Source organism: Ctenopharyngodon idella, chromosome 8, assembly GCF_019924925.1.
Source record: "Ctenopharyngodon idella isolate HZGC_01 chromosome 8, HZGC01, whole genome shotgun sequence".
NCBI classification, from domain to species: Eukaryota; Metazoa; Chordata; class Actinopteri; order Cypriniformes; family Xenocyprididae; genus Ctenopharyngodon; species Ctenopharyngodon idella.
Window position 1 is genome coordinate 22,286,566 of NC_067227.1, and position 26,834 is coordinate 22,313,399.

General features: G+C 36.4%; 1 protein-coding gene across 1 annotated transcript in view; it reads right to left on the reverse strand.

The window, feature by feature from the left end:
* Nucleotides 1–1,913: 1,913 nt before the first annotated feature.
* oxct1a (3-oxoacid CoA transferase 1a) overlaps nucleotides 1,914–26,834 on the reverse strand; it is a 53,269-nt gene continuing 28,348 nt past the window's right edge. The window contains exons 14-17 of the mRNA XM_051903963.1: nucleotides 17,139–17,228; nucleotides 6,881–6,961; nucleotides 2,637–2,738; nucleotides 1,914–2,432 (exon numbers count right to left, since the gene is read on the reverse strand). Of these exons, the coding sequence (XP_051759923.1) occupies nucleotides 2,397–2,432; nucleotides 2,637–2,738; nucleotides 6,881–6,961; nucleotides 17,139–17,228 (309 nt within the window). The 3' untranslated portion in view covers nucleotides 1,914–2,396. The remainder of the gene's footprint in view (nucleotides 2,433–2,636; nucleotides 2,739–6,880; nucleotides 6,962–17,138; nucleotides 17,229–26,834) is intronic.

Genomic DNA, 26,834 nt, shown 5'->3' on the forward strand with positions numbered 1-26,834 from the left:
CACACACATTTACTCTTTCAGGTTGAATATTAACACAGTGACTGTGCAAGTCTGAATTATTATGAAGCAGTTCAATTCGCGTTGGAAACAAACGCTTGTGCAACAAGTGTAAACAGAAGAATCGTACAAATAATAAAACAGCTGGCTTTAATTACATAGCTTCCATAAATATTCTCAAAGATGATGATAAAACTATTCAAATATCCAATTAAAAGGAGATGTTAGAATGACAGTCTGGGTCACCACTAACTTTCATTACATTTAGAAAAGACGCAATGAAAGCTGGGCCATAACGGTTATAAGTTTTGCCTCTTTGTCGCCACCTCTGTTTGAAATCTGAAATTGCAGTTATTTGCGGAATTATCTTTACGTGGGTTGTGCATCGGCATGGCTCCTCAGTGTGGATGAATCTAATGTTTTGAGGAGAACGTGTGGCTGTCAGTCACCACACCGGTGGATACTGTACTTCAGAATGACAGATTCTAGTCTTGGAAGAATTTTTTACCAGAAAATGTCATCTGAACAAGTGAGTAACAAATCTGCCACTTTTGTTCTGACCAACTGAGAAAAAAAGCATTACAATAAATCGTGCTACCAATTGTGATTAAATCTAATGATTGCTTAGATCACATCAAACCATTGTTGTATTTTGTTCTCAAATTGTTAATGTTAACAACATCAGCATTGCGTGACTACGTGTATTAGCGTTACCTGTAGATTTCAATTTCTGTAGAGTCTAATCTCTAACGTTAATTGGTCACAATCCGCCATCCAAAGGATGTTTAATTATTCCAACTGGTGTGTGAAAAGGCTATAAATGATCTGCCACCTGCAGCATCCTCACCATAGACTGTATTACAGATCCTCACATGCGATATAGCCTGCTAGCTGGGACTCCTTCTTTATGAAAACAGACATGACGTAATGACGCAAAGACGAACGGCTGCATGCTCGAATTTCCCACAGAAACCTACCAGTACCACCTGAATTATAAAACATTATTACAAGCTTACCGTTGTGAATCGGGCTAAGGAAAGGAAATCATTTTTAACACTGGTTGGTCATGTACTTGATAAAAAATGTATTTTGGATCATTTTTAACCAAAAAAAAGTTACAGACTGCACCTTAAAAATGAGTAATTGTAAATTGTCTTTAGTCCTAATAACTCTACGGCTTGAAGGTCCTTGGAATGTTTCAAAATAAAGCTTAACTTTATTCTTGAACTGGATTATATTGGACTTCCTTTCAGACCACTTGCAGGATGTGAAATTTGACATGTAATATGAGAATACTTAATATAAAATATGACTCCTGTGACTGTCCATGTCATTTTTCTCATCGTAAAAAACCCATTATGTCACCGTTTGTCTTTTTATTGCAGAACAAGAACGTCACAAAATATACAGAGTATTTACACAGTATACTCACTGTTACAGAATAAATTTTCCAAATAAATTATCAAGGGAATAACATGAAATAAATTAACAATTAGGCCTATTCTATTCTTTCATTTGGTCTTTTTTTATTTCTTACAGACTTTATAATCTCAATATATTGCATCAGTTCAGTTTAAAATGGTATGATGTAAAATGATCTAAAATCTTCAAACCATTAATTCTTCTGAGGATTATACATGGATGTAATACTTTTAGTTGTCCATTACTCTTAAACAACTCTCATCAGTACAAAACTTTTACAACAGTTTCCCAAGAAGTATCCAGTGCGAAGGTACGACGGAAGAAGAGATACGCTGTTTTGCGGCTAGGCGGAAGTTAACTGATGTCATTGTGAAATGAGTCTATTCTGCTTAACATCTCCTTTTGTGTTCCACTACAGAAATTAAGAAATACATTTAGAACATTATGAAGGTTTAACTATAAACTCCAGTTCATGAATATAAAAACACAAGATGTTTTTTCACTTAAGTGAATAGACATTTATTGCTTATTTCAAATATGTACACACTGTGGACAGAACATTTAAGGCCTCAGACCTGTAAAGCTGATATTTAATGGCAAATCAATTTTAATTATGAAATGAATATGGATTGTTTTGTGTGATTAAACACAGTACTTGTTGTTTAACCCATTGATAATATTTTATATTCAATACCCATTGAAAATACTTTAACAAAACCTTAAAATAAAATAAACCTTTAAAAAAAAAAAAAAAAAAAAACTGATAATGCTAAAATTCAGGCTATTGCACATTCATGGACATTATTTGAACAGATGAAGATACTGTGATGGCTTGATGGCTTTATTGAATACTTGTTTTGAGCATGCTTCAGTGAAATTTCCTAACAAATCTTCAGTTGAAGCTCTCAAAGTATTTGCATTGGTGATTTGGTTTCCATCAGTTGTCCAAACAGCCTTAAGCATTCTTCCTAAATGAGTTAAATTTGCTGCATTGGTTTCAAGTTAGGAGAGACCTGTTTAAAAAAGAAGAAGAAGAAGAAGAAGAAGTCAAAGTTATGACCTTGTATTCTGGATAATGATGTTAGTTTTCATTCAAGCAAGCATTAAAGGGCTTTATTTGTTGTTAAATGTAATTTTTGGCTATGGAAACTACATACAGTATGGTGCAAAGTGTTCAGTTTTATTAACTGTTTGTGTAATTCAGTTGCATCATTCACCTCAAAGTCTGTCCCTGTGCATTTCTTAATGTCATCTGGTGTCAGACCCTCCCAAACCTCAATCAGGGTTAAACCTTTGTCCTTATCCACATCGAATACCGCCTGGAGAAGAAAGGAGAACAATGTGACTGTGACAGTGCCATCAAATGTGCAGCCATGTGTAAGTGAACTCTTCTGACCTTGAGGATGTGGTCAGACTGGGTAGAGAAATGCAATGTAGCACAGAAAAGGCACTTTGTGATGTAATAAAAAAAATAAAAAAAATAAATAATCTGAGACCACATTGCAAACCTGGGAATTTAATCCTGGAAATAGTTATGATGAAAAAAAAAAAACAAGAAATATTTCCAACTATTTCTTGGTTACTATTCAAATAAATAATTTTGTGAATTCCTGCATACAGATGGTCAGATGTTCTTGCTTCTTGCTTCCTATGAACCTCTAGATGCTCTTTGGATTGTCTTAAATCATGCTGGAAAACATGATCATTGGTTTTTATATAAAAACTTGTGTAGCTCGAGTTGCTCATTAAAGCAAAAGTGTCATATTAAATACACACACACATATATATTATTTTTAATAATAATTCTGCTCTAATTTAGATGGTGTACTTTAAAATCAGCTCTTGACTAAATGAAGAATATTTCTAACCGTTTTTTTTTTTTTTTTTTTTAATTGCTTTTATTGTGTTCTCTATTTAATTCAGCTTTCAGTGATAAAAACACCACCTCAGTAATAGGTACTAAAACACTGTTAATGGGCTCAAAACAGGTGAGGACATCAATAATATAATAACAACATTTAAAACTTATTATTGTTATAATAATGCAATACTTAATTCACGGTGTTTAAAGAGACATAAAAACACATTTGTCTGGGTCACAATGAGTTGCGAGAGGTCAAGGGCATGCATTGCACATGCTAAAGGCTATTACTGAACCAAATCATGTATGTTTGCATGAAACCAGCAGTCTGTTTTTAATGTTCAATGTGACCCTGATCTAATGTTCCTGTAGTCTCATTACACCCAATACCTGTGGAGCACAACCTGCCATGGGCAGCACACTTGCTGTCGTTTCGCCTTGAGCCTGCTGTCTCTGTATCCTCTCTTCCATTTGAATGAGAGACTCTAATTGCTGGAGGATTTGCTTGGGTGTGTAACAATGCAGGCGATAGGATTAATCTACCTGCAAGAGTCCCAGCTGTAAACTCTGACAGTCCAAAAAAAATGTTTCTCTCCTCAGAGATATTGTGCTGCATGCTTGTTTATTTATTTTTTTTCAACAATCAGGGGAAGGCGAATTGAACAGTCAAAAATGGCAAGATGGATGGTGTAATCACATCACAGCTTGCCAGCAATGTTTATATAAAAACTTCCATCGCTGGAGATATGCGTGCTGCTGAGATGACAAGTGGCAAATTGGCTCAGAAAACTACTTTTAGATTCATATGCATTCCAGGAAACAATGTTTGCCCTGTATTATAAATTTCTATGAGAAGAAAAACAACTTATAATAAAAATCTAAGCATCTTATGATAAAAATAAGTCCAATAACTAACATATGAATCACAGGTTAAGTTTCAATCATTGGCTCAAACAGTTGCTCTTTCTTTGTAATACTTTTGTGGGAGGTTCAAAAAGACAGCTTAACCCTCATGTTCTTTTGAGAGTAACTTTACAATCTTTATGTTTGGGGTCAACAGTATTTTCAAAATGTATAATTCATAATTCATGTTAATTAACTAAAAATAAACATTACATTTATAGCATTTATCTTAATGTTAGTTTCTGCATATACTTTTAACAAGCTGTATAAATGAACATTAGTTAATGTATTGTGAATATATGTTAATTAACAATGAACAATAGTATATATTATAAATTAACATCAACTTCATTAATAAAAGCTGTATTAGGTTAGGTCATTGTATTAAAGAAAGCATGATTTTAAAAAAAAAAAATGTATTATTACTATTATTCAGAAAAGTATTTATTCAGAACAATAATGTTTCTATTTGGGGTTTTTTAATTTTTTTCTATTTTTTTTTTATCAAATAAATGCAGCCTTGTTGAGCATGAGACATTTTTTCATAAACATAAATGTTTTTTGAACGATAGTGTAATTCAACAAAAAATAACCAACAACTGGGTGTGAATTACTAAATGAAGTTGATTACCAAAATAAACAACTATATTGTGTATATCCATCAGAAAATGTTAAAGGGGACATCATGAAAATCTGACTTTTTCCGTGTTGTGCTATAATCGGGTCCCCAGTGCATCTACCAACCCAGAAAATGTGAAAAAGGACAACCCAGTAACTTTGTTTTGGTAAGCCTTTATCTGCAAGCAAAAAAAAAAAAAAGAGCCGCTCAGATAATGTCCAAATAAATTCATATACCAGCATGTGCAAGTCATTTTACACCAGACTGCTTTGCACACGAGGGTCAGTAAAACATCATCAAAGACTGATCGATACCAACTGTTCATGATCCAATTTTGTCTATTTCGTGATGTTTGCAAATTGTCTTTCTGAATGTGTTTCGTTAGCACGTTGCTAATGTACTGTTAAATGTGGCTAAAGTTACCATTGTTTCTTACTGTATTCACGGAAACCAGAGCCATGTCATTATTTTAATTTATAACCCGAAAACGCTTGCAGTCTATATAATTCATAAACGCATCTTCATTCTTATGGAGTCTCTCCAACAGTGTGTAGCTTTAGCCACATTAGCCATGCAGCACGCTATCAAACTCATTCAGAATCGAACGCTAGCAAACATCCACAAAATACATGCCATACCTATGTGATCTGATATTCTGCATCACAAACAGTTTGTAATGATCCATTTTGAGAGTTTATTTGCTGTGTGAGCTTCTCCTGTATTGTTTATACCTCAGTGTATTGGAATCGTGAGCTTGGGGGCAGGGAGCACAAGCTTATTTGCATTTAATGGTGCACACACCAAATCAGTGCATTTTTTCTCCCACCTAAAAATAGGCAGTTAAAACATGGTATAGTAAAAAATCCATGGGGCATTTTGAGCTGAAACTTCACAGATGCATTCTGGGGACACCAGAGACCAATGCAAAAAGGTTCATAATAGGTCACCTTTAACGTGCAAATTAATCTTTAATATCTGTGACCAAAAACAGACAAAATATAACAATTTGTTATTTGAAGAATGTTATCAAGTTGAAATTATAATCAGTTCTTTGTAATCAGTTCTCATAAGACTAGAAAAAGCCACCAAGTATCAAGCAGATACTTCAATGTTAAACATGTTTCTTGAGCTATTAAAATGGCCTTGGGGTCTCGCAGAACATGAAGGTTAAATAGCCGAGCGGTTCTTCTTACAACCAGAGCTAAAGCTCAGCTTGTTAGGCTGACAGACAGGGGGCTGTGTTGAACAGCAGGGTGGCATGACAAACACAGGCTGAATAGAAGGTGGTGGCAGTGTAGCTGGAGAGGTCTAACCTTTCTAAATGTTGACAGAATCCTTTCATTGGAAACCACGTTGTGTGATTGTTACAAAAGCAAACGCTGGCAAAGCATATAAAGAGGAAGTGGGGGAGAGAGATTACTAAAAGGTAAGCAGGAAGGCAGGTAAGACTGCTGTTCTACAGTCCAGTGATACCGCTGGTGAGACAAGAGGCCAGCTCAACAAGTGCCAACAGCAGTTCATAAAAACCAACAGCTCTGAGCAGCTGAGATAGCCTATGAACAGCTGCATCAGTCAAGAGCACCTGAACCATCTCCTAAGGCTCTTTTAATGAGAGGACAACAAATCCTTAGCCTCCACAATCCATCTGGGACTCTCAGCTCTCCGAACCCTGGCCATGTGGCAAGGCTAATAATATTATTAAGTAACATTCACATTAAAGAGCTCTGCATTTGAAAAAATAGTCGATATGTAATGTCGCTCCGATCAGGAGATTTGATTAGGGTTTGTTTAATAATTGGATTTCCATTTTCTACTGCCTATGTGCAGTGTCATAACAATTCGTCATGTCCCCTTATGTATCTGCACATGCGTTAAGGGAAAAGAGCAAAGCCATTTTCACAGCTTTTCACTGTGGTGACTGAAGTTTAATCCGAGGCTGATTCGGTATATTGATGAAGTGATAAGATGCTGAATAGATGACATTTATTCTTTACCAGAAGAGACGGGTGTGGGCTGTTAATTGAAGCAGTCTACTATGTTAAAAGGGTAAAATCAATGACTCTTAAATCAAAACCCACCTTTTCTGTGATTATACGGTCCACACACTGTTTTCCAGTCAGAGGCAGGTTGCACTTCTCCATAATCTTGTGTTTACCACCCTATAAAAAACATCAAATAACAAAACAAAGACTATAAAATATAATGTAGGAGATTCATTAGCACACATGAAAACAATAAATTCAAAAAATAAAATGTCTTTTTATATATATATATTAGGGCTGAGTAAAAAAAATATTGATTTCTCGATTTTAATTGATTCTCATTTTTACAAACCGATATTGATTCTTAAATCCCAAAAATCAATTTGTCTATCCTGTTTTCAGTTGATGAATGAAAAGAACAATTTAGCATGCCTCCCATCCAATAAATCGCAATAATCTTTGTGCTTTGTCACTTTTGATATGAAACAAAGTCTCAGATTTCAAATGATGTCCATTTTATTATGAAATTCAAAAAATAAATTCCGTTTTGGCGCTGTTTAATGTGGCGTGACAGATCGCTGTAGCGCAGCTCAGTTCAAGAGATACTTTAGCACGAAATACACGTGAATCGATCATCTCCTCCGCTTAATACCAGTTACAGTGCGAAATAAACATCTGAAGGTATGTTAAAAGATACAGTACAACTTAACGAAATCCATATCATGTCAAGTGTAATCGCTTAATCAGTGTTTCAACCACAGAAAGACTTCAATAAAACAGCTTGTAAACAATGTCACGCAACGTCACCTTTACCTCAGAAAAACCATATTCAGTGACCATAAACTCGTTAGTCAGCTAGAAAAACTAACTCTAGAGAGGAGCATTCTGATAAATATATGCCATATTACATATTCATTATAATTTTTAATGTTCTTCAATATTTAATGCATGTTTGAATAAATCAGTTATGACTGCTATGATTTAAATGTTTATATTTCAAAGAATGAATGGAAGTAGAAATATGTGTGGAAACAACGTGAATGTACTGAAATGTGTCTGTGCATAAATACAACGAAGACATCGAGAGTTGTTCATACACGGTTTGTTTGTGCATCAATATAACGGACATGTGCTTACTGTACAACTCCTGTACGTCACCGCAATAGTCTTTACCCTGATTGCAATCCTCATCCATCTTTACTAGCGAGACGCTGGTTTGCTTTATCCAGCCGAGAAACGTAGTTTGCATATCATCTGGCCATACAGCAGTGGGATGTTTTGACGCTTAGTCTGTATTTCACACAGCGCAATGCGTGAGGGCTCACGCTCTTCAGAAACAATCACAAAATATGACAGAGTTCAGGTTAAAGAGTTAAAATTGAAATTTGACTACCAGGGTTACAGGTGCTTGCGCCATTGTAGATGCTCAGTGTAATAAACTACCTACTTCTAAGATCATCTAACTGTGTGATGTAAATTACATTAATGACACAATTTCACATGCTTCAGTAATTTATTTGCGTTAAATTATTTTAACGCGTTAAGGGTTTTAAAGTCAGCTAAAATTCAAGATTTAGGAATTCACTGCTTTACAGTTCATTAAATGGAATTGTCAAGATCCATAAGATGTCACAAAACAGAGAAACTGCATAAGTCTAACAAGTTTTGCAACAAAAAAAGCAAAGCAACTGCATCATTAATTATGACTAAATGTGTATATTAATCCTTATACTGTATGTAGAACTTTTTTTGATTAAACATATTTCTCTAAATGTATAAATGAATATGAAATATACTCAACAAGAGAATACTCATTCAATTAGATAATTTTAGGAACCAAAAAAAAAAAAAAATAGTTATAAATAGTAAAAAAATAGTATAATAGTAGAAAAATACTGTGATAATATGCTTATGACTTCTACTGAAGAAAAAAAAAAAAAGCTAGTTTATTTACACTACATTCCATTTTAATTATAAATCTGAATTTCAATTCTGCATGGTCAATTTAGAATTTAGATTCAGGAATTAAAAGTAAAAAAGGAATTCTCAGTTAAATTCTGAAAATAATTTGTCATCCACTTAGCCCATGGGTACAGAAACACTCTAAGCTAGCTGTGTTCATCATCAACCGTAATGGATACAGTGGCCCTGCTGACTCCATGTTCTGTTGGATCAGGGGATAATAATTAGATAGCTGATGGTGGTTAATTCTACTCATGTCCAGAGAGCTCATCCCACCAGGGGCAGGCAGCTGGCCCTGTTAGCCTTCCCCCAGGGCAGCCACTGCCAGCATGAACAAAGCAAAGGCAGCATGTGAACAGCAGCTATATCTTTCTATGCCCATCTCTCGTGTCTTTCACGCCATCTCTGTCTGGACCAATGTGATCTGAGTGGTGTGAAGGGAATTATGTCATGACTGTCATAATCAAGACTATTCACGACCCTGGAACAAATTTAAGCACATTTCACAGATGGGAACACTGAACTCTGTCAGATTAATGAGCAACGGTGTCATTTATGTCCAATAGGGTGTTTTGATGATGGACACAGCAAAGCATCAATATCTATGTCTGAAATTTTTTTAGCGCCTGCCACTAGTTTTATTGTAACAGACAGCATGAAGATTTCATTTGAGGCATCTGGTTTACAGGATGTAGTGAGTTGGAATTACAAAATGCACTGCATACACTACTAAATCTGTACCTAAAGAAGCTATTGTATGGCTTTAAAATACTTGGAATGTAAAGCATAACACTGTGTCTACATCGGATGCAACAGTTGTTGTGCCACAACAACTTGAGGCTGTCTACAGACGCAACAAAGTGACCATTGCAAATCTATTTGTTCTTTGTGTCAGAAGTAGCGCGAGAGCTTTAAGTACGTCAGTTTACTGTCGGGAATTTGTTGCATCCAGTGTAGACAGGATCACTGATTATAATGGTTTCTATTTGCTTTTGTCGCTTCACATTGCGCTGCTCTTGTCTGGTGTAAGCATGGTGTAAGCCAATTTTATGATACTTTCTTGATGCTTTCTTGTAGTGATGCACAAATATTAAAACTGTGACCGATACATTTAGGCCGTGTGTCCACCAAAGTGTTTTTAGCCATTTGAAAACGCCTAGCTATGAGCGCCTGAGAGCGCTTCGGCAGCGCAGCGTTTTTTTCTTTTTTTTTTTTTTCAGTTGAGACACTTTGCTTGCTATGATATGGAATATCCTCAGAAGTGTTACTAGCATCTCATTTCACAGATAGTTTCTGTTTCTGTACTGTTTCTATATAAAAAATGTCGATACAATGTAAAGTATTTGCTCTGGCTCTTGTCTTAAATTATTTGGTTCTGTTATTATGGTTGTTGTTGTCATCTGTTGCAGTTGTACAAGCAGAATGTGGTGGTTGGTCAGTGTTGTATTTGTCCTGCCCCTCTTCCACTGTGATTGGATGCCTGGGTACAAAGTGACAGTGATGAGTGCTGTGTTTTACCCAAAGTTGAACATTCTTCAACTCGAAGCAACCGGTAAAAAATGCCGAACACTCAGTGAATCAGCGTGGAATAGATGCCCAGCGCCTCGTTACACTCCTGGCATTTTAAAACCGCGGGATTGGGCTGACCGTTGGTATTGCAGGCTATTTATAGCGCTCGGTCACGTCTCCGCAATAATGGCGCCACCTGGAATGGACGGTACTGTGTGTTGTGTGATGTGGGAAATGTTGAGTTTGTTAATTTATGTCTTAAAAGAATGTACCATGATGTTGGTATGCATTTTCTGGGTTTATTTATGTTTGATGTAGATTATAGGTGCGAGTTGATGTTATTACTTGAACACTGTAAATTTTCATACTCCCCCTGTTTTTTGTAAATAGTTGACTCCAATAGGGGAGGAGTCAACAGTATAAAAGAGTTTTGTAAGCTTCACTCATTGTCTCTCGGTAGGCCGATGCATGAGCATGCAATTGTGGTGCCGTAAACAATTTTCTTCTTTATTTTATTTAATATTTTTTTCCGGTGGTAGAGTTAATTATTTGTGTACAGTTTTGGACAGTTTTATATATTGTTTATATTATCTTTTGCACCACAGTGCATTTGCGAGTTGGGCCATCATTTTTATTTTTCCACCTTTGACCATAACGCATCCAGGGAGTGGGCCGCCAAAACCCACTTCCCTACAATGATAATATTTATTAAAATCATAAATGAATGCTGCCTTATTGGGACATTACTTGTCCCTAAAGCCCTAGCCCTATTATACACATTAAACACTCCATTCTCACTTTTAAATACCCGTTAAACACTTTATTCCCACTATTAAAGACCCGTAAAGCACTTTATTTCCACTTTTCTAATATTTTCTTTGTTTTTATTTAAAATTAATGCCTTTCCAAGCTGATATGCGATGGGAAAAGGGAGAAGAATGAGTTCGAAAAAAGGCAGATTCGAACTTGGGTCGATCAAAAGCTAGCGGAACCCACCTTACTCTCCATGCTACTGCTCCAGTTAGTAATGGGATTTCTTTTCTAATGTTGTCTGGTTCAATCAAACAATAGTGGGCGGAGTTAATGTAAATAGCCTCTGCCAACAAGAAGGGCTATTCATTTGCACTTGGAAAAATAAAACACTAAAAAAATAAAATCAATCATTTTAAATGCTAAAGGTGAATTTAGGCATCACAACATTGTATAACATGCAGTATGAAAAAAGGATATTAATTTTGAGATTTGCTAAAGATTAAATTATTATTGTTTAAAGATCAACTTTGAGTCTGGATTATCATCTAAATGTAAAAACAGAGGAAATGAAAATGCAAATATCCAATATTGTAAGTCTCTAATATCAGGCAATAACCAATAAGGTACCAATGTGTTGTGCATCCCTAGCTTTTTGGTCTGTCTGTGTGTGTGTTTGTGTTTGTGTGTGTGCATTTTTGTGATTTATAAGGACACAAATTTGTATAATGACATGGGTATTACACTGGTATTATGACGTAAATATGAAATATGAGGGCATTTCATGAGTGTAAAAATGTGTGTGTGTGTGTGTGTGTGTGTTTTCTTTGCTGTTAACTATGAACTGTATGGCAAAAATGTTCTATTTACAAGCAAAATCAACATACAAAAAAGAGCATAAGGATTAGAAAAAAAAAACATGAGGGTGAGTAAATGATAGAATGTTCATTTTTGCGTAACTATCCTTTAAGGTTGCAAACACGTCTAGCATACACCACTGACACTGTGTGTATGCGTACCACTGTCTGCACAGCTGAAAGCTTCTCAGAATACTGACGCCTCTCCAACTGTCTGCTTAGGGAAAAGAGATTCTGTCACTCACGGGAAATAATGATGCCCTTCTCACAGGGAATATGTGCCATGCAATGTGACTCAATAAGAATCTGTTCATTAAAACTGATTGATGCAATCATCACTTGCTTCTACATTTAAAATAAAACCACTAAGAGGAATTACAACAAATATCACATTGTATCTTTGTAAAACACAATGTTTATTTCTTTAATCTTCAAGAGCTGATTTGCCATCCTCTCAAGGGAAAGAGACATCAGTTATATTACTTTTCTAAGCAGTGTTCCAAAAGTGCTGACATTTTTAAAAAACTAGGGTTTAAATTGGGATTTCGGAGGTGGGAAAAACGTTCAAATTTAGTGGTGATTCTGGTGACCTAGGAAAGGTATGACATGACATGGATAAATATACAAATATGACTAATACCTATACTGTATGATATGTCGGTCCAGAGGTATGATTCTTGCTTCAACACGAAGGATCCCAGGTTCTAAACTTGACTGAAAGCTGCATTTATTTGATCAAAATACAGTAAAACAATTTTGTGAAATATTAAAATAGAAAAGTTATTTTTAATTGTAATAATAGATTTTAAAATGTAATTAGGGCCCAAGCCCAAAGGGCGAAGGCCCTATTGTTCCCCTAAGGATTATTATTAGGGCCCAAGCCACTAAGGCGCAGGGCCCTATTGTTTTTCTAAGGAGAATTATTTTTTTTCAACCATCCGGGGATTTTTGGGGGCCTTAACATGCTCAAAAACTCTTGAAAATTGGCACACACATTGGAATCTGCGGCCATTACGATGCCGCAGAAGCTGGGACCCGAGCGGATTTTTGATATCTCGAATGGTTTGGCCGTAGTGAGGGCCGTGGTTTCAGTGTTTTGAAATTGGCCATCACCAAGTCATTATTTTGTTTTTTTTGGCGCACCAAAAATATTCTTGTCGCTTTATAATATTAATATTGAACCACTGTACTCACATGAACTGATTTAAATATGTTTTTAGTACATTAATGGATCTTGAGAAAGAAAATGTCATTGCTGGCTATGCAGGCCTCACTGAGCCATCGGATTTCAACAAAAATATATTAATTTGCGTTCTGAAGATTAACGAAAGTCTTATGGGTATGGAACGACATGAGGATGAGTAATAAATGACATTATTTTCATTTTTGGGTGAACTAACCCTTTAACCTACGGTCACAAACTCAGTACACATATTGTTCTCATTAAGCTAGACAACTTTCTAATTTACAGTCATTAGCTCTGACCAACAGGAAGTCAGATATTTTGGTTTGAATGTGGATTTTTCACCCTCTCTGAAATTAAATGAAAGCATGCTTTTGGTACATAAGATTGGTGCAAAAACAATAGCTCAGGGAGGTCAAAAAACACTAAGAGAAGTGTTACGATAATACAACATCTGCAATCACAGACATTCGCATTAAGACTGGATTACATTTCTCTGAGTACTGTTAAATTTGCGCAAATAACAGTATGTAATTTGCTCTGGAATTTTTATAGAGGTTGTCTGAGAAAAACACACATGGCAGATTAGGATGATATTCTGCACTCATCTGAAATTGACCTATGACATACTATGACATGAAATTCATCTACATTAAAACGATCTCATGGATGTGGCTGTTGTGGTTTGTGATCATATGGGCATACCTAAATATGGTGTAATCAAATGACTTTGACATAGTCCTTCTAAATTTATACCACATTTAGGTACACCAGTTGGTGCCCATATGATCACAAACCACAACAGCCACATCCATGAGATCGTTTAAATGTAGCCAATTTTAGACCAATTATCAATTTGTCTTTTATTACTAAGATTTTGGAGAAAATAGTCCTCCAACGATTATAAAGTTTCCTAGCTGATAATGCAATTTTTTTTTTTAATTTTTCGATCTGGCTTTAGAAAACATCACTCCACAGAGACTCCTTTGTTGAGGGTTTTTAATGACATACTAATGACCTGTGATTCAGGCGACTGTGCTGTTCTTGTGCTTTTAGATCTAACTGCTGCTTTTGATACAGTAGATCATGCTGTTCTTATTGCCCGGATGGAACAGTGTGTAGGCATTACAGGCAGTGCACTTGAGTGGTTTAAATCGTATTTTACCAACAGAAGCTTCTCAGTGAAGATCAGACAACATACCTCTACGAATGCTGTGTTATCTTGTGGGGTCCCTCAAGGGTCCATTTTGACCCCCATTCTTTTTTCTTTATATGTGCTTCCACTTGGTTCTATTTTTAGAAAACATGGGCTGTCATTCCATTGTTACGCTGATGACACACAAATTTATCTGCACTTAAAACGTAATTCTTATTGTTTGAATACTCTCATGACCTGTTTGACTGATGTAAAGGCCTGGCTGTCTTCAAACTTTCGGAAAACAGAAATGATCATTTTTGGACCCTCTGATTCCTCTATTACTCCTAAATTAAATTTTGGTGGTTTGTCCTCTTGTGTGAAGCCCTTGGTGAGAAATTTGGGTGTTATGGTTTGACGAATCTCTGAAATTCGATAGGCAGATAAATTCAGTTGTGAAATCCTGCTTTTTCCAGCTCCAACTTTTATCAAAAGTAAAGTCATTTCCTTCTTTTAAAAATTTCAAAAAAGTAATCCATGCTTTTATTTCTTCAAGGCTGGATTACTGCAACTCTCTTTACATTGGGATTAGTCATTCACACTAATCCCAATGTAAATCCCTACACTGGTTCCCAGTACACTACAGAGTGGATTTTAAAATTTTACTTCTCGTTTGTAAATCTCTAAATGGAATGGCTCCACCTTACCTTTCCACCCTTTTGACTAAGCACCATCCAACAAGATCACTTCGGTCATCTAATCAGAGACTCCTGTCTATCCCTAAATCAAGGTTAAAATGTAGGGGGGACCGTGCTTTTTCTGTAGTTGGCCCTAGACTCTGGAATGCCCATTTCGATTAGACTGGCTTCATCTTTATCTGTTGTTAAATCTAAGTTAAAAACATATTTGTTTGACAAAGCATATAATACATGTTGAAGCACCCTTACATTGTATTTTATTGTTATATTATAATGCTGAAGCACTAATTTTAGTCTATTTTATGGTATTTTTCTACAATTCTCTGTGTATGTTTTATTGCTTAATAACTTTTTGTGTTTTCTGTGTTTTTAGCTATTGTAAAGCACATTGGACAATGTAGGTTGTATGTAATTGTGCTATATAAATAAATTGCCATTGCCATGCCAGTTTATTTGTTGGCCACTGACAACATAATATTATATAATTAGTTTGATAGTTAGGTTCATTAAAATATAAAAAACACAAGATAAATACTGATGTACTTATAAAAAATTTGAACTACAAATGATAACTTCACACTCATTTGAAATTGAACCATGACACTATATCACTATTTGGACAGGACTAGTTTTCTAAATGACAACTGAGTTACAATTCTTATCACCCAACATCTGTGATTTCATGTACTGATTCAAACATGGGTAACATCTGTGTGTTTTTATAGAGAAGGGAGTGTGTGTTTTCTAGACATGGATATTACACAAGGTCATGTGCTGTGTTTATGTCTTTAAATGAATTATTTATTAATAAAATTCAAATGTATTAAAAAGAGTGAATTTCACATTATTTTATAAAAGTGGCTGTTTATAATAAATCTTCCTTAAGTGAGCAGAAAAAACTAGATATGTATTTCACTCATACCTGACACCAATATTAAAATCATCTTTGCAGTTTCTGTGATTTGGCTCCATTTATTAATTTTATAATTACTTTTTTCATCGGATACCACCCATATTGAAATTAAATGAAAGCATGCTTTTGGTGCATAAGATTGGTGCACAAACGATAGCTCAGGTAGGTCAAAAAACACATGCAGAAGTGTTAGGATAATACAACATCAGCATTCGGACGGCATTCTACACTCATTTGAAATTGACCTATTACATCCTATGACATAAAATAATCTAAATTTAAATGATCTCATAGATGTGGCTGTTGCGATTCGTGGTCAAAGTGACACCAACTTCTGCAGTAAATGTGCTGAATTCAAATGACTTTGACATAGTTCTTTTATGTTTTCCCTGTTTTAAATGCCTATTGCCCACAATGCAAAGTTTCCCTGAAGCCACCGGCGTGGTGGTGCCACCGGGCTTGGGCCCGTTATCGCTGCTTGCAGCTATATTTTATTTCTGTGATTGCAAAGCTGAATTTTTAACATCATTACTCCATTCTTCATTATCATATGCTGATTTGCTGCTCAAGAAACATTTCTTATTATTATCAATGTTGACCAGTTGTGCAGCTCAATTTTTTTTTGGAAACTGTGATACACTTTTTTTAATGATACTTTGATGAAAGTTAAAAAAAAAAAAAAACATTTATTTGAAATATGAGTATTTTAACAATCTGAAAGTCTTTACTGACACTTCTGATCAATTAAATTCATCTTTGCTAAATAAAAGTATTAATTTCTTTCAAAATAACAGCAAAAAAAAAAAAAAAAAACATTTGAAGGGAAGTACATATATTGGAAACAGCACACTTTTAGCTGCATTATATATATATTTTAAATTTGCTACTGCTAAGAGGAAAGCATAAATATGTAATGAATTTTTGTAATTATTTTTTTTTTTGAAGAAGTACGGTCACTAAATGGAGATGGAATGTATGTACTGCATCAACATTGAATAAGAAAGAAAATAAATTCCATTCCAAGGTCCCGGAATGTCACTCTGGATCATTCCGGGCAAATTGAACCCCTGCTTATAACAGCACCGGAACACTTTATTGTTTGTCATTCCGCTTGTCTTCATTAGCGACATTCCAGATCGGCTTTCAGTTGCTCTGTGACATGCAAAGCATGATTATTTGGCTTCTTTTGGAACTAATTTCATTAGCAGAGCACAATGAAACACAATAGGCATTGTGTCTGAAATATAAGTTATGCTATATCAAATTCTTGTTTATTTACAAACTGTTAACAAATTCATATGCAATATAGAAAGCCAATATAACGCAGTCTCATATGATTACACCTACCTTAGCAGAGTGCTCCATTGTAACAACCACTTTAGTTCCAGCACTGGCCACTAGATCCATAGCCCCTCCCATGCCTTTCACCATCTTACCCTGGAGGGAACATACAAAAAAAGATGTTGCAAGAAATGAGCAACACACACACGTACTTCAAAATACATTTTGACATTACAAACGCACAATATTTCAGGTTATATAAAACAAATGAGACAATCAAGCAATTAAAATGAAATCCTACAGTGGTCTATGTTCAATTCAAAGTGGACATGAAAGCTCGATCAGGTTTGTTCTGGAGGGGATCTGAAAGGGCATTGTTGCTAGGAAACCATAAACCTGATTACCTGTGGCTGGAGTCACTTAACAAAAAGGCTTTTTCAGTGACGCTGATTTTATTGTTTTTCGTAAACATGCATGAATGCAGACACATGCACAAACACAAAAAGGGAAAAGAAATCCATGAGGAGTATATGTGTTAACACAACGTCTGATAATGACACTTGTTTTGTGCCATATAGATTTTGTTTCAGTTTTGAATGCATCAACACAACATTTCCTGCCGTCCCTGAAGCAACACATTAAGTCAGTACCTAAATATTCTGCCATTATTTAGTTCCTCTAAGAAAAAGGAATCTTTTCCAGTGCCTTGACCGTTCATGCTTCCTGATCCCCTGTAGTGTCATTTTACAGCAATTTCCAAACTCTATTTTACAGGCTGTGGGAATTCATTTAACAAAATGTCTTCTGCTGTTTCTCAAAGTATTCGGCTCAAGCTCAACCAGCATGATCTCCTTCAGTGTCCAACAGAGACAGACGTACTTGAAATGCTTGAGTAGAATCTCAATACAGTGAGGTGAATATGAATGTAACAACTAAAGTCTTGATGGGTTTTTCCTACTACAGGTGTTTGCATTTTGTGCGCTCTCGGATACAGAGGAATTCCTCATAAAAATAAATGTTATGAACAATATTAAAGAATTAGTTTTCATGACTTAATGGCAAGATATCACAGTTTCCTAATATGTGGCAACATTATGATAATGTCCTTAATAGACCTCAATACAGGTTTATGAAAAGTCTTTCCTGTTTATGTGCTGGACAAATCTTAGGGGGTTTTCACACTGGGCATGTTTGCCACAGTCCGAATCCAAGTGTGTTTGTTCCAGGCGCCCTCCGCAGCATTGGTCTGGTTTCACACTCACATTCTATCGAACCCCTTTGCAATTGTGTTCCTGTTACATCATCACAAACGTGCACAGTGCAAGGGATGTACAATATGGTCATGCAGAATAAGGCATTAATATGTGCTAATAAACAGACAATAAGCAGGCTAATAAGCAACTAGTTAAAAGTGATAATTGTTCCCCAAACTGAAGTGTTACCCAGATTCCATTCACAAACAACCAGATTCCCCGACTGTGAACATAGGAAATCTCACAAAATCTCTCGTGCTCAAATGTGAGTTTAGAGTAAACAAACATGGTGGAAGATGGGCAAGAAGAAATTACGATAATAGCGTCTGGACTCCTTTTTACAGAAAATTCATGGAAAAAAAGACTTAGGTTTGGATGAAGTCGTGTTATGCTTCTGTCAGCTCGCTTTCTTATTTATGTATAGTTTTGCTCCATTTGACAATCTACAAAGTGCTTGTGCGTTTGTCCTCTGAGTTCCCCCTATACAACAGACATGCTGAATATTTACGTTTTGGGATTGGTGCGGCCCTGACATTCTTCCGAGCAGACTCAATCACTCTTAACACACCTCACACCACAGAAAAATTTGATAAGATAATCTGTAGAACCATCAAGAACCTTTTGTTTCAAATCAGTGGTTCGGATCGCATATCAAATTGCCAGTCACATGAAATATCGAAATTTCGAAACACTGACGTAATGAAGCCTTGTTTACTGATATCACGCTCCGAACCACTGATTCCAAATAAAAGATTTGCAAAGCTTCGAAGCAGTGTTGTCAAATCGGCCATCACTAGATATTGTTGAAAAGTCATTATTTTGTTTTTTTGGCGCACAAATAGTATTCTCGTCGCTTCATAACATTAAGGTTGAACCACTGTACCCACATGAACTGTTTTAAATATGTTTTTAGTACCTTTCTGGATCTTGAGAGGTTCAGTGACATTGCTGGCAATAGAGGCCTCACTGAGCCATCGGATTTCATCAAAAATATCTTAAATTTGTGTTCCGATGATGAACGAAGGTCTTACGGGTGTGGAACGACATGAGGGTGAGTAATAAATTACATTATTTTCATTTTTGGGCGAACTAACCCTTTAAATGAGTCTCCTGTGACCACTTAGAATCAGATTGCAAGCAGTGTTAACTAAAGCTATTAAGTATTGTGTTTGTTAATTGAAATAAAGCTGAAATAAAATAAAATATAAATATTAAATGAAAAAATTAAACTTAGAAATAAAAAAGAAAAAAAAGAAAAAGAAATGTTGCCCTGGCTTTGACTTTTTATTAAAGTATTTAAAGACTAATATTATTTCCAAATTTGTTTAAGCAGTAATAATTATAATTATAAGCTATAGATATAAGCTTTCATTGAGTTTCCATTCTTGAAAACTGTGCACAAATTACATCAAATGACGTATACGGATATGAAACTTGAACTGTCATTTGTCAGATGATGAATCATAATGCATTAACCAGTTGAAAATGGTCCAAGAGTCTATCTCAAAACCACAAAGAGCAAATCAATCAATCAATCGACCAACCATCAAGCTCTCATCATCACTGCAAAGGGCTGTTAACACAGAGAGCTTGACAAGTATGCAGATAAATAACTGGGAGCAAAGTGGAAAGGAAAGGTCCAAGTGCAGACACCTTGCATAAGCTTTTTTCTTTTTCATTTATGCAGGCTTTGAAGGAGGCACATTCTGGAAGGAGAGCTGTTTACACGTTGGGAAAGTGCCACATGGAAGTGCTGCGTGGGTGTGTGTGTATATATATGTGTTGAGGGGATTTTTCACATGGAAAAAAAAAACACAACAACTTTAGTGGACAGCAGACTGAGAGTTTCCATGACAACTTATCAAATATTTCCCCTGTAAATCACACTATCCTTGCATTTCATGCCTACTGATGAAGACGAGAAATTACGCCCTTCACTTCAGGCAATTTCCTTTTGTCGGCTTGCATCCTTATCCGCTCCTCTAAACTCATTCTCTCCTACACAAACTGGCTGGACATTTAAATGCGTGGTAATTCAACAGCGGCTAGCGTTAATGCCGTTTCCTAGACAACAATTGAAGCGCCGGTGACAGTGTGACAAAAGGCTGTGTAGTTTAACAGAGCTGAACAACTGCAATTGAATAAGTCTTCACATCTTAAAGGACGTCTGTGAACTTTATGGTATTACATCTCATGTTCTTTCTTTTTTTTAACTATTAACCAGAATCATAACCTTTTGGCAAAGTGGCTTTCCTTTGTGCAGCGTATTACCCGCTGTCACTTCCTAATTATATATCAAGAAGTCAGTTTCTGGAAACATTGAAGCATAAATTCAACCAAAAAAAAAAAGTAGTTAAAGTAGTTAAGGGCATAGTTCATCCAAAAAAATAAAATTCCATCAGCATTACCCTCATGTTGCTCCAAAACTGTATGACATTTTCTTCTGCTAAACACTAAATAATATAAACTGATTAGCCACAACATTAAATCCACCTGCCTAATATCATGTAGGTCCCCTTCGTGCTGCAAAAAATGCTCTGATGCTTCGAGGCATGGACTCCACAAGACCTCTGAATGTGTCCTGTGGTATATGGCACCAAGATATTAAGGGGCCATCAAGGGGTGTAGGTGGTCTGTAGGTACTGTAAGAGGTAAATGTCAAAGTAACATCCCCATGACACACACTCAGCCATCCATCTGATCTAAACGAAAACTTGATTCATCAGACCAGGCAACCTTCTTTCATTGCTCCATGGACCACTTCTTATGCTCATGTGCCTATTGTAGGCACTTTCGGCAGTGAACAGGGGTCATGGGTACTCTGTACCCAGACTGCAGCTATGTAGCCCCATACGCAGCAGAGTGTGATGTACTGTGTGTCCTGACATCTTTCTATCATGGACAGCATTAAGTTTTTCAGCAATATGAGCTACAGTGGCTCTTCTGTGTGATCAGACAAGACAGCTAGCCTTGGCTCCCCACGTGCATCAATGAGCCTTGGGCACCCATGACCCTGACTAGTTCCCTGGTTGTCCTTCCTTGCCCCATTTTTGGTAGATACTAACCACTGCATACCAGGAACACCCCACAAGACTTGCCATTTTGGAGATGCTCTGACCCAGCTGTCCAGTCATCACTATTTAGCCCTTGTCAAATGGTGCTTTTCCTCTGCGTGGTAATACTCGATTCAGCTCGGCTTGGTACGGCACGGCTCGGCTCGGCTCCCTTTCCTTTCAGTTTGCTTTTCCACTGCAGTTTAGTACCGCTTCAAAGTGGGTGGGATTATAGACTGATCGTATAGTTATGCCAAAGTCTATAGAATAACACAAGATGCGTCACTCGTATTGTTTTGAATGGGAGAAAGTGCAACACGCAATATGGTGGAATACGTCCCGCCTTCTAAATAAGAGCCAATCGCCGATTGGTAAAGTCATCGCGTCACTGTAGCGGCCGTTAGAAGCTCCGGTTTCTATAGAAACAGTCAGACACGTACCTCTGAAATGAAGCACAAGAGATGCGCATTTAGGACTACGCATACGCATTAGCTTGATCCAGCCTGAAAAATGCTGTTTTTTGTCATGATTTGAACGTTTAGAAACAAAATTTATGAGACAGTTGTTTTCAGATTTCATTGGTGATTTCAAATATGAAGCTTTATAGTATTTGATGTTTCCCCATTCAAAGAGATAGGAGCTGCACTTGAATGCCCGAGAGGCATTTCAAAGATGGCCGCTGAGTGAAGTTACTTGTCTTAAAGGGACTTTGGTTATGCTGCCTCTACTGCCGTGGATCCACTCCTCGTCTACCAACGAGTCTGCACCTCGTCTACTAAACACGATACAGCCATTTCTTTTTTTAAGTTGCATGCGACTGTCATTTAAAGCAAAGTCGTTTAGTGAACAAATTATACTGCGGGTTTGGTGTCTCGTGTTTCAAATCCAATGATGCTGGTAGTGACGATTCTCTCTGACCAATCAGTGATCTGCAGTGTTTACACATCACAATTAGTATCGGTACGGCATGCTTGGAACCTCAACCAAGCTGGTACTATTTAAGTGAGCCGTACCGTTCCATACCGAGCCGTCCCAAGCAGTGGAAAAGCACCAAAAAGTGAGCTGTACCGAGCCGTACCGAACCTTACCACACAGTGGGAAAAGCGCCAACAGTCACTCAGATCTTTTCGCTTACCTGTTTTTCTTGCTTCCAAAACATGAAATTGCTGACTAATATATATTCCAGGTGCCATCGTAAAGATATAATTGTTACTTTACCTGTCAGTGGTTTTAAAGTTGTGGCTGATCAGTGTATTTTTTAAAAATGTTGGTAAACAAACAGTTTTGGTTACCATTAACTTTAAATGTATGGACCAAAAAAAAAACAAAAACAGACATCTCAAAATGTCATCTTTTATGTTTCACAGAATAAAGACAATATATATTATATATATATATATATATATATATATATATAGAGAGAGAGAGAGAGAGAGTAAATTTATATAACATGAATATAATTTTATTAATCTAATATTAAAAAATATTCATAAAATGAGTTAGTAAAAAAAAAAATATTAAAAAAATACATTTTTAGCAGAGCTAAGTGGTACTTCAACCTTGATGGTTGGAAAATTCCTTAGTACAAAATTTACATATGGGTTAAGGGGCATGATTAAATGCATTAATTTTTTTGCATGATATTTTTATGTAATTAACTGTACTAAATAATGCATTGAATTGAAAGCCCTAAAACATATAAAAAAGAACAAGATGCAGAGACTGAGCAGCTTCTGTGGCCTTAAGTTCTGTCAGGTAATGGGTAATTTGAAGTGGACTATAATTTTGCGTCTGGGTTTGCTGAAAGGCTGTATGAGAGCCATTTCTGAATGAGGGTCAAGAGTTAGAGAGTCCCAACTCAGGTTTGCATACATGAATCACATCTTTTTAACAAGAGAGTGTGTGGGCGTTGGGATATGGAAGCAAGCGGGGCTATTTCATTTAGTTCAGAACATATTCGACCCCCATTTTTTGCATCAGTGTTGTACATTATAATTAAAGGCACAGCGTGACTATAAAGTATGGAATTTTTCCCCTCTTGTCCATAAAAAAAAAGAAATAACATAGCTTCACCATAAAAAAAAAACAACCAAAAGCCTTCAATGAATGCCAACCAGCTCTTCTGAGAGCTCAAGACTGGTGTACATTTGTTTTTGGATTAAGCTGTCCTGGAACATTATGAATGCAAATTCATTCCTATTACCACCAATGCTTCAGGGGTATTTTTTCGGAGTACACAATAGAGGCAGTGCGTCCTCTACAATCAACAGTACAAAAATAAAAATGAAATTTGATAGGTCAAAGCGGCCATTCACACTGCATGTGTTTTTGCATTGAAAAACATGAGACTCAGGCAGTGGAATGAGAAAAAACAAGGCACGTTTTTTAAAAGCTGAACTTCTTTTAGCTTGAGCGCTGCGTCTTTAGAACTCTAAGTGCAAGATGCTGCAAAAGATGCAACGTCAATTCTGCTGTTAAAGTTCAAATGAATGCATGCATGCATGCATGACAGTTCAATTTCTTTCCATCATGTTTAGACTCTATGCCACAGGTATTCTGGTGGTGGTTTGGAAATTGGATAATGCATTGGTCCAACTTTGAACTTGATTTTTCAAAATAACTTGATCCGACTTGAAACAATTATCTGTGAGTGAGCTGGGTTTTAGCAACACGTCAGCTCGGTTAAATTAAATATTAACCTTCATACCTGTTGCTATCATAACACCTGTGGTGTTTACCGAGGATTTGTTGACTAATGGTCCGAAAAGTGATAATTAATAATAACAGCTGACAACAGTTTCCCACTAAAATTTCCCCAAAATAATACTTCATACTCTAATCTGCCACACCCTGCCACAACTCTTCTGCTGTTACTGGTACTGGCCCCCTGTTGAAAATGCTATGACTATTTGATGTAGCATGACTTTATCATCATTTTTGGGATGCTGAGGAGAGGAAGAGCTGCTATCAGTCGATGAGCAGATGGAAGAGGAGTGGTTGTGTAATGTCCCCGTTCCTCTCTTGATAATATGAGTCTTCCAGCTCCAGGCCCTCTGGCTACATTACAGTCTGTTGTCCCTTTAGTCTTGAGAGGTGGCCGGGGAGCCCACAGTAATTGGAGGGATTATTGTAATTAGTCTGCCAGGCTTGTCTGATTCATTAAGAGTTTAAAGGCTAAAGACAGCTTGCACACTGTAGCGCTGCATGCAAACCAATTTATGTTTGATAATGTATCCCGATGTCCCCACAGACAGCTACTGACCTAAACATACATTCATGGGAGAATATGGTCTTGGATGAATGGATGGATGGATGATATATCATATAATGGAACGCACAATGTATACCAAAGCCTTTTCTGCCCGGCACCCTTTTCTGCCCGGCACCCTTTAAAGCTCTATTATACGGGGACCGTAACTTGATTGGTAAAGCAAGGTACTAGCAACACCAAGGTCATGGGTTTGATACTCAGGGAACACACAAAGTAGCAGTGTATACTCTGATTGCTCTGGCGCTGTCACTTTGGATAAAAGCCTCTGACAAATGCATTAATTCAAATGTTATCAGCTCACAAATCCATATCTTTGCCATCTCAGACACATTAAATAGCACATCTTTCATTAGCATACTCTTTGCATTTCAGTGTATGCTTCACATTTTGCCCTTACCAAAGTGCAAGTGAGGAGACTTGGAAAAAAGCAAGGGACCAGAAAAAAAGAAAAAAAAAAAAGAGAGAGACAAGGAGGGGGAAAAAACACTGAAAGCAGAGTGCAGCTCATGGTCCATGTGTGCCAGTTTGCGAGAAATAACCTTCAACCAAACTCGATAAGCAAGACGCGCAGAGGGCCAGGAGGCTGGGAGGCATCAGTCAGTGACAGGGCAAGGGCCCTGGAGAACTATAAATAACCCTGCAGAGGTGTCTGTATGCAGGGCAGCTGTGTATCGACAGCCCCTCAACTGACAGCAGGACCAGGCGCCACAGGCGACAGACAGCAGAAGAACGGTTCCAAAAAACCACAGCCAACATTGACTCTCATTAAGCCTTGGAAACCCTTTTGTGAACCTAGAGGGAAGCAATGACTTTGGATTTAGCAGGTTAAGAGACATGCAGACAATACTTGGATGACTGTAAGGAGTAGTACTGAACACGTAGATAGTAAAAAAGTGAAAATTGACATTGCGGGGCCATTTGGTTGGGCCTCATGAGAAAAACAGCTTATAAATCATACAAAGTGATGTTTTTTGAAAATATAAAAATACAGAAAGTTTTCTGTCATGGGTTAGGGTTAGGGTTAGTGTAGGGGGATAGAATATACAGTTTGCACAGTATAAAAACCATTACGCCTATGGAAAGTCTACATAAAGATATAAAAAAAAAATTTGTGTGTGTAATATTATATATATATATATATATATATATATATATATATATATATTAGAGGTGCACCGATACTAAATCTCTCTGCCGATACCGATAGCCGATTATTCAGAATGACATCGGCCGATGCCGAAACCGATAGTTTGGTTTTTCTTAAGGAAAAAAAATCTCTCCCAAATAATGTTGCAAACTATACACGGAACCCTCTCATTTGGTACACTACAATATTAGAGGTTACAATTAACACCAGAAGTTTTATATTCAGCTGCTGTTTATTTTCAGATATAAAAATTACACTCAAATAAAAACTGAAATGTTTGTATAGAACTTAGTATCATATAAGGTAGTTTTCATAAGCACTTTCTTCATGGCAAATTTACACAAACATAATAAGTAAATAAGTAAATAACAGTAAATAAGCTTCTGTCTAGTTTTATTTTTATATATATATATATATATATATATATATATATATATATATATATATAGATAGATAGCTAAGGACCTGTGAACATTGGAAAACATTCCTGAGGTAAATTTGACATGATGTGACATTGTTCACAAGCTGTTTTATTGACGTCTTTCTGCGGTTGAAGCACAAATAAAGTGATTACATGAGACGTGATACATTCTGGCAAGTTGTACTAGGCTATATCTTTCAACATACCTTTGATATTCATGCATGTTTTTCGAGATATAACTTGTATTGAAGAGTAAGAAAAGACCTGCGCTCCACGCTGCCGCCTGAACTGAGGCATTACAGCGATCTGACGTCATATTTAAGAGCGTCAAAACGCCATTTATTGTTTGAATTTCATGATAATATGGACAGAATTTGAAAACGGAAACTTTTGTTCTTATCAGAAGTAACAGAGCACAAAGCCTTTTGCGATTATTGGACGGGAGGCGCTACAAATAATATTTGATGTAGCAAAAAATAAATATGGGTGATTCATAGGGTCAAAAAGAGCCTGCTTTAGCGTCACTATTTTTAAACTGTTAATGCGTTAAAATTCAACACAAAAGCTGGTTTGCCAACCGCCAAGAAGAAGAAGAAGAAATTCAACACAAGAGTGAT